This window comes from Medicago sativa, chromosome 3 (assembly GCF_051527215.1).
Source record: "Medicago sativa cultivar Bolivia chromosome 3, Bolivia_mono, whole genome shotgun sequence".
NCBI classification, from domain to species: domain Eukaryota; kingdom Viridiplantae; phylum Streptophyta; class Magnoliopsida; order Fabales; family Fabaceae; genus Medicago; species Medicago sativa.
Genome location: NC_140751.1, coordinates 71,672,160 through 71,682,202, shown reverse-complemented (window position 1 = coordinate 71,682,202; position 10,043 = coordinate 71,672,160). Strand labels below are relative to the sequence as shown.

General features: G+C 30.2%; 1 protein-coding gene across 1 annotated transcript in view; it reads left to right on the top strand.

Moving 5' to 3' along the window:
- The first annotated feature begins 580 nt into the window (after nucleotides 1-580).
- LOC146939851 (uncharacterized) overlaps nucleotides 581-10,043 on the top strand; it is a 31,517-nt gene continuing 22,054 nt past the window's right edge. Inside the window, exons 1-4 of the mRNA XM_085749825.1 lie at nucleotides 581-594; nucleotides 2,603-2,682; nucleotides 2,792-2,862; nucleotides 3,010-3,116. Coding sequence (XP_085605951.1) covers nucleotides 581-594; nucleotides 2,603-2,682; nucleotides 2,792-2,862; nucleotides 3,010-3,116 — 272 coding nt within the window. The remainder of the gene's footprint in view (nucleotides 595-2,602; nucleotides 2,683-2,791; nucleotides 2,863-3,009; nucleotides 3,117-10,043) is intronic.

Below are 10,043 nucleotides of genomic sequence, written 5' to 3'. Positions count from 1 at the left end.
TTTTGTTTTTTGTGTAGTAAAGTTGTTTATATTTTAGTGAATTTAACTTTTTAATTATAATTTAAATGACATCATAAAAATGATAAAATAATATAAATGATTCTTAAATTCGGAGTAAAAAAATCTCAATCCAAAAATGGGTCTCCCCTTCATATTTGTTTATAGATTAGATAATGCATGACATAAGTTGCAAAATCATAATATATATATATATATATATATATATATATATATATATATATATATATATATATATAATTTATGTTGTTTATATTATTATCTGACAAAATTAAAAAAATTGAAAAGGAGAGTTGAACTTTAAAAAATTAAGAACAAAACAAAATTAAGAACAAATGCAGATGCAGAATTTGAGAGTTGAACCAGGGACATTGTACTCAAAAACTCAAAACCCACGCCACCAGGCCAAAGGTGTTCAATTGTTTATTTACGAAACAGAGAGTATATATTACTTAAGATAGGCTTTGTATGAAAGAAAAAAAAAAGTTTTGGGCCTGGGCTGGTGTGGCTATTGCCACACCCTGCCCTGCTCAGGTCCGCCCCTGCAAATAATTATCGAAAGATGGATCAACCCAGGTGTGGTGCTTCAATCATTGGATTATGATGATGAGTCTAATCGGCGGTGGCACTGGATTTGATAATAATAACGCTATTGTGTGCAGCCAACAAAGGCAAAGAAAGAGACCATGTTTCTATGTTCCATTTGTTTTTAGTTTATCGTATGAAATAGTGTCCGCCGTTAGATCAATTTAATCTAACGATCTAGATTTGGTGTAAGTCATTTGACTTACACCTGGTGTCAACGGATCCTATATATATATATATATATATATATATATGATCCGTTGACACCAAGTTCAAACTTTATATTGACACCAAATCCTAGCCCTTCATTTAAGTTTAATCAAAGGCTCTCATATCTCATAATCTCCTTAGTTTTGATTCTCACCACATATTAATTTTGAGAAATTCTTACATGAACTCTTACCTAAGAGATCATTCTTACACCCAACCAATTAAAATCAAACATCTCATTAAAATAATAAAAATAATTAATATCATAATTTTTTCTCATTATTTTTAATATTTCTCTCTCCTTTTTCCACTTTCTTTAACCAACCAAAACCACCCACCACCATTTATGTTTCCATTTCCTTAATTAAAATCAATTTTTTTTAACGTTAATAACATGTGTCATATTTTTATTGGTTGGGTGTAAGAATAATTTTTTAGGTAAGAGTTGATGCAAGAATATCTCATTAATTTTACCCTTTTTTTCATTTATTGTTGATGAATCGAGAATCACGTTGAGAGTATCTTTTCCTACCTTTCTCAATGATTACTCTCTATCATTATCACCTCCTCAATGTATAATATTTTTTTGTTAAAGATCAATGCTTGATAAAAATTTAAACCTAGAATGCCGGAAGCACCCGATTTTGTTCTTTGCTCAAGGATATAAAAAAAAAAAATAGCAAGCATTTTCTGGGTGAACAAAATTAAATCGGCATGCACTAATTTTAAAGATAAAAGTTCATATTTTTCCATATTAATGGATGAAAATTTCCAAAAACTTTGTAAACAAAACTTTGAATAAAAAGTGATGACTTTATCTATCCCTAATCAGTATTTATTTTATCTATTTTTACGATCAAATGGAAATTCAACATCATTGTGCCATTGATCCTGTTTTCAACAAGAATGCTTTTATTTATTCATAATAAAATAAAAGAGCGATATCGATATCGATAAAGTTAACCTCCATTGTTGACCATGATAATTCTTTTTCAGCACTTGAGTAATATAATTAAAGAACTAGATTTGTTTGCCATAAAAGAAATAAAAGAGCGAGATTCACCTACGTCAAAAGAATTGCAGATTTCTTGAGGCCTTAAATGAGTAGTTATAAGCCTTTGATTAAACTTAAATGGATGGTTGAGATTTGGTGGCAATGGATCCTATATATATATATATATATATATATATATATATATATATATATATATATATATATATAAGCTTAATCCTTAAGTTGGAAATGAGAAATTCAAAGCAAAGATAGAAGTTCAACGTTGTCTTTCATAATAAGCTAGGTTGGTGGATGGAAAAACCATGTAGGGTGCATTTGTTTCAAGTTATAATCGCAGATTTTTGGGAATAAAATGATAGAAATATGTCTATATTTGTTACAAGTTTATTAAATTTTATTCTCGGATAAAAATGTTAATAGAAATAGAAAAAATTTCCTAAAAAAAAGGGTGAGAACGAAGTTCCCATGAAAATGAGAATACATTCATGTTATAATCCCTACGTTGAAGGTTCATAGGAATATTATATTCCAGGGAATGTTATTGCTAATAAAGTTGGTAAACTTAAAACAAACACACCCATAATGAATTAAAAGGAATAATTTTTTTTTACCATAAACTACTTACTTAGTTCATCTTCTTTTGGTGTGTATATTATTAGGTTTTCTAAAGTTTCTCCTATCCTATGAAGCACGGACACAAACACAGGATATAATACAGACACGTCGACACCGATAAAATTTTGAGAAAATGATATAATTTAATGTAATCACAAGTGTCGGTGTCGTAAACTTTAACTACCATCTCTGTCGTGAAGTAACTAAAGCATGTGTTCATATTGGAGCCCTTGATTTTGGTATGCTTTATTTGTGTGTCTACTTTGTCTTTTATAAATATAAATATGTGCAGTTTCATTTGTGAAATCGGAAATGAAATTGAGGATTTTTGGCTTAATATGTGAGCAGGAAAGAAGGCTTTGTGGAAGCATAACGTCTATGGATTGGCACCAAGTGTTGCTTCTGCACATCATTTACTGGTATTGTTAGACATACTATTGTCAATTTATTGCAGCTTTTTGCTAAGAACAACAACGATACTAAGGAAACACTTGTGACATTGTGGTGGGAATGTCGCATGATTTTCTCCTGTTTGCATTTGGTAAGCTGTTGTTAATTTATTGCAGCTTTTTTCTAAGAACAACAATAATACTAAACTATTGGTGGAAGTAATGAAACTTTTGAAGAAGAATGATTTACTATTGCAACAAGGCACGGCAGATATGTTTTTCAGGTATGTTATTATTTTAACATTTTCAATATTTTGTTTTTTTTTTTATCAAAGCAATAAAAATAAAAGCAGGAGAGGCCTGAACCAATATATCAGAGTCACATAGTGTAAAACCTATGAAAAGAGAAACCGAATCTATCCCAAGAAAGGGAAAGTCCTAAGGAACGAGGTGTCAAAGACAACCAATGTACAAAAACTAGTCAAAAGAATGACCATTCTTGGCCAAACAACAACTAAAAGATTACTCTCTCTAAGAAAATTTGAACAAAAGTATTGGTATTCCCAGATATTCTGTTGCAATTGAACCAACTATTTTGTATCTGTCAAGGCGGCTTTGGAGGTACCCTTTTGGGCACGAGTCCTCATTCCGGCTGAGTTAAAGCTGGAAGGCTTCACTTTGTTCACTTGTTTCTTCTTCTTTCTCTTTGCCTTAGTGCTTTCAGATAGACTTGGAAATGTTGGAAATTTAGGTCTTAATAAAAACAAATTTCATAAAACATGTTCAACAATTATGAATCAAACAGCGGAAGCAAACAAAGCATTGAACATGATTATGATCGGATCTACGACATGTTTGATTTATCAAGGATATCAAGAATTAGGGTACTAGGAATACCTGGATAAAGCTTTCATGTAGCCCTCTTGACAACGGCAATAAGGAGAGAAGGTGGTCTGAATCAAACATCAACATCAACACGGTTAGCGACGGCTGATTTGGTTCTTCCTCAACCGGTACCTTTATGCCTCAAGTTCTCTTCAGATGGGGAGAAGAGAGAGTTCGCCGTGTACGGTATATTGGGGACCATAGCCTCTTTTATATTGGATGGCCATTAGGGTTTCCCATTATTCCGTTAATGGGCCATCCAGACATCCACTCATGGAGTCCATATCAACTAATTAAATATTTATTTAATTATCCAATTAGAAATCTAATAGCCTTATTACTTAATTTGATCACTAATCAACTAAGGCCCACAAATGATAAATAGCTAATATAATTATTGTTACGATATTTGCCCACATAATATTATTGGAATATAATAAATAATAAAATATTCCAACAATCTCCCACTTGGGCTACATATCTTAATAATTATATCAGAATTCTTTAGGCGCGCATCCGAATGCTATTTATCTTTAGATTTCAACCTTACAATCTGGTCCACCTCATACATTAATAATGGGACCACCGCGGCTGTCGTCACTGACATATAACGTAACGGAACCCCGACGACCACCATATCAATGCACTTGATGACATAGATTGATATGGATGAGTGGCATGGAAATTTCATGTAATGTGATCTCTAAATCATGCCTATTTCCAACTGATCCAACTGAAAACTTTAGTGAGATCAAACTGAAGTTTGCAAATTTAATATTTGCACAAAATGATACAGTAATGGTTATAATAAACATAACCTCATGAACTTTACTTCTGCAGAAAATCATAGCATAAAGTCTGTATCAATACCAAAACAAAAGTATAGAACATAAAATAAAGGAGACTCCCACTAATCCAAGACATCCTTAATGACAACAACCATATGAAAAGACCTTAGGTGTCATGTCTTTGATTAGTGGTATAGCTAGCATAAAGTTTGTCTCTACATGCATGTTCTATCATTCAACAACAATAATCTATAAGGCAATAAACTTTATAAAGGTTGTTGAATAACTATAAGACTGAATTATGTCATTATATAACTTGAGTGGTCTTTCAATACCTTTAACAATATGCAACCAAGTGACATAAATACTTACAGTCATTTCTTGAATTAGGATGTGTATTATCTACTTACATCCAAAAGCCAAAGTCTGACACATAAATGATCTCCAAATTGTCAGATCTCTGATGTGAGCATAAGCTCTCTTGTTCTCTTTAATAATCCTTAAGGTTGTTTTTCAACAATTCGAACTTTGAATTGCTCAAGTATCTGCCAAACAATCTGATTATATATGCTATTTCCCAATGCATATAAATAAGATCATACATAAAAATCCTATAGACAAAGCGTAGGAAAGTACTTAATTTTCTGAGTTTATAAATTTTCTAATGGGCAATATTTGAGACTAAAAGTCTCTCTCAGTGATTGTCACCTATAATTTATTATGTCAATTTATTTTCAACTTTATTGATATAAACCTTTTGTGACATCTGAAGGATACTTTGAGAGTAATCTCTAAGTATCTAAAACTTAATACAAAAGAAGTGTCCCCAAGATCTTTCATCGCTAAACTTTCATTAGAGATATTCTTGGTTTCACATAACTAATATATCAATGTTGACTAAACAAAATATAATTGACACATTAAACTTGAACTATAAATTTACTCCCACTGAGCTTAATAAAACCACAATTCTCCATAATGTTATCTCAAAACCAAATGAGACAATTACTTTATGAGAATTTGTGGTAACACTAAAGAGACAAATTTCTTAACTTATAAGTGGATTTCATGACTTTGCAAACCATCTATTTTGTATCAATTGACACAAAAGTTTGATTCAGTTGCATCATTAATGTCACCATTAAGAAACACTAAATTGAAATCCATCTTGTGCAGCTCCAAAATTATAGTAAGCAAACTAGTATCATGACTGTCCTAATAGAGTCATCCAATTAAACTAAATAGAATTTCTCTTTTCAGTCAATTCTTAATGACACTAGAATCCCTAGTTCTTGAGGGTGTTGAGTTTGATCTATATGAAATAATTTCTTAACTTGATTGAGAGGAAGAACAATAATGTCCTCATGAGAATCCAAATATACTATAATAATAGTAACTATATGAATTAGTTTAGAACTAATTCTTCCTCATTCAGTTTTGTTCTAAAACCATATCTCTCCCCCAAACTCAATATCCTCAAGAAAGTTTAACAATTTATGTCTCAAAAAAAATTCTTAATTTGTGGGACGAAAAACTTATAATATTCAAAACCTTAAACAATATAGAATGTCACAAGTCATAACTGAATTGACTCTAATAATTGAACTTAAAAGACACATTGAATCATCATTTGAAATTAGAACTCAAAATATCATGACTTATTCAAAGAGAAAAAGAAAAAAAAAACAGCAAATGATGATTCACCAAATTGTCTTTTAAATACAAAAAAGCTAGTAATGACAATCTAAAATTGGTTCAAAAATGAATAAAGCAATCTTTATCGACTTTGTCCATTCTAAATTGATATATCTTTCAACATCATTGGACATAAGTCAGTCAAGACTACCTTTCTCTATTTGCCCTTATCTTTTGAGGTATTTTCCGAATGAGCACTATTTTATTTTCTCTTGCTTCAACTTTTCCTTATTTGCACACTTTATGAATTGATCATTTAAATGATCATTTCTAACTGGAACAGTTAAAAAACTTAATTGTGCAAAGAGAATACTGAATTTCGAACAAGTCATATGATAGTCAAAATTACTGAATTTTCGAACAAGTCATATGATAGTATAAATTATAGTGTCTTAGCAAGATTAAATATTTACATAATGTGCTCCTAACATTTTCTTTGCCTAATAATCTTAATGAAATACTTACTCTCCAATGAGAGCTTGTCTTTCTTTATATTGCTTTAAAAGCACCTTAATTTAAGCAAAGAAAATATGACAAAAAATTTGTCACCTTAAATAACACCTCTAATACATATGATATTTTAGCTTTATGATCTCACGTGACCTATGAGATTTGGTGTATGCTCACTTGTCAAACTTAATTCTCACATTAGTTGCTGAATTTGTGAGAGAATGTGAGTTTCACCAACCTTATTTAAGGTCTAGATCCAAGAACAATATCAATATTCTTTAAATCCTAAAAATTAGAATTTTAAGTGTTAAAAAATTTAACTCAAATTAGCAGATACACAAACTATATTAGTTTAAAGAGAACAAGAGTAGCTAAAGAACTCACCAAAATATCTAGTGCATCATCAATATCAAGTCTTTAAACAATAATATCAATTGCTAGTGGTATTCTATAACAATGATCGAACAATGACAATTTACTATGACAGAATAAATTCTTATAATTGTCGTGTGTTTACCATCACAAGTGTAGATGTAAACTCTTAAATACTTGAATGAGTTTACATTCACACAACATTAGTAGACATGTCAAAATTAATTAATTATAAGACATGCACAATTTATCTTTATTTGTAAATTAAAAGACAAAAACAAGATACCAAACACACCATTAAAACACAATCTTTTGACTGCTAAGAATTAATTGCAAGCGGTACTCTCAATGCAATGATCAAATATTGATAATAAGTCCTATCAGATAATGGGTGCCTTTTGACATCCTCATTACCCACATGGAAAAACTTAATAAGTCTTGTCAGATAATGGGTGCCTTTTGACATCCTCATTACCCACATGAAAAATTTAAGAATTACCACATATTTATCATCACAAGTTGTAAATTAAAAGACCAAAAACAAGATACCAAAGCACCATTAAAACACAATCTTTTGACTGCTAAGAATTAACTGCAAATGGTAATCTCAACGCAATGATCAAATATGGTAATAAGTCCTGTCAGATAATGAGTGCCTTTTGACATCCTCATTATCCACATGGATAAAAAGTCCGGTCAGATAATGGGTGTCTTTTGACATCCTCATTATCCACATGGAAAAACTTAATAATTACCGCATATTTACCATCGCATGTATGTAATTATCCGGCCAAACTGTGCCTTCCTTTTGGCCGACTAAAACAGCTTGCATGAACAATTACATACTACATCTTTTATAATTCCAACTGAATCAAATCTACGCAACAGAGGTTACTTTTGCAACTTGTTGTTTCAACCAACTCAATCAAAATTACTAGACAATTCAATTAATGAATTTAAATGGGGATGGTCTGAATTTTACAAGGCAGATGGGAAATGTCTTAAATTCACAAGGCACTACCGACATAATGTAGGCCGAATTAGTTCTTTATGTCGTTGTGTAACTATTAGGCCACTCAACAACCCTTAAGTGTGAAGATAAATTCACAAGAATTCTAAAGAAGATGCAAGTCAAAAACCACACCAATGTGTGTATGACAATACATTTACAGATATCGCGTAAAAACAACAACAAGAACCATAGCATGAAATATTATCCAAAATGCATGATCAGACAAAATATTATTGAAGAAAACTTAATAACAATAAACTATAACTTCATAATCATGCTATAAGAAAAATATTCAATTTCAAACCAAAAGAAAATTGAATCTTATATAAACCAAAATATTCATGCCACAATTGATTCACATATACCAAATAATTCTTTAAATAAAATAATGAATAACTCTAGACTCAATTGTTTCCTAAACAAGAAAACAAACTTTATATGTTTATAAATAAATAAACACTTCTAGAGTTCAAATTTCTTAAACTTTAAAGAACTAAATTATTACCTTATGTACAAAAAAAAAAATTGTTCATAATATTTTGAGATTCATTATTAAAAGTCAACAAATATATCACAAATATATTTTAACGCTTTATTTGTCTACCTCTCAAAATAAACTTCACGTACCAACTCTTTGTGAATCAAAATTAATTTCAAATAGAAATTAAGCTACAAGATATTTGATATTTCAAAATCATGTCAAATCAAATCCAAATACTTATTTGTTAACAATATATTTATATTTGCTATACCCACTCTCAAAAAGGATATAACAATACAAAAACTTTATAAATAAGTCAAAACTAAATATTTGATTTGAAAATATGAAAATCAATCAAATATATATTATAAGCGATAAACAATTCAACTTGAATGCACAAAATTATAAGCTTCGAATTAATGCAAATGTGTGTAGTCGTAAGATAAAGCCAAAACTCTACGATACCCAATAATTGTAATCACAAAAGTAAATCAATATTATTTACTCAAAAATTATGATTACAAACAAATTTCAAATCCAAAAGTAGAACAAAATTGATGTAGAAAAGCTTTATGCGCAAACAAAACAAATACTGCATGTTCATGATGATTGCATCGGCAACAACAAACAAAATGTGCACATAAAACAAAATAGGCACAAACATTCAATTTCTCAAGAAAGGATGATTCAAATATTCACTAACAGGAGCGATTTTACATAGCAAAAAAAAAAAAAAAATTGTTCGATCATCCCACAAAATCAACATAATATTATTTCATGTAAGAAAAATCAATTTTTCTTAATCGTCGGAAAAGAAAATAAACTCAATTTGAATCGATGATCTTATCAAGCCATGAAAAAATCACAAATATATCATACGACAGATTAAACGATTAACTGCAGTGCCATGTATTCTTTCTAGTGATAAAAATTTAAATTAAAACAAAATACGATTCGAATACCGATTGTTCTTGTAGAGAAAAAAAAACAAAGGAGAACGTAAAATCGGAAAATAAACAATCGTCACCATAAATTATATAGTATGCAGTAAGAAGCACAAAAGGTTGCAAAAGGGTTTACGTAAATGATCTCAAACAGAAAATCATAAAATCATATATGAAATATATGATCCGATTCTAATAACAGCTTTATGTTAATTGGGAAATTAACTAACAAACCCCCAAATTAAAAGAAGAAGGGTTTGTACGGCATGAACAAATTTTACAACCTCAATCAATCCCAATAAATCAAACACGAAGACCGCTCTGATACCACTTGTTGGAAATTTAGGTCTTAATAAAAACAAATTTCATAAAACATGTTCAACAATTATGAATCAAACAGCGGAAGCAAACAAAGCATTGAACATGATTATGATCGGATCTACGACATGTTTGATTTATCAAGGATATCAAGAATTAGGGTACTAGGAATACCTGGATAAAGCTTTCATGTAGCCCTCTTGACAACGGCAATAAGGAGAGAAGGTGGTCTGAATCAAACATCAACATCAACACGGTTAGCGACG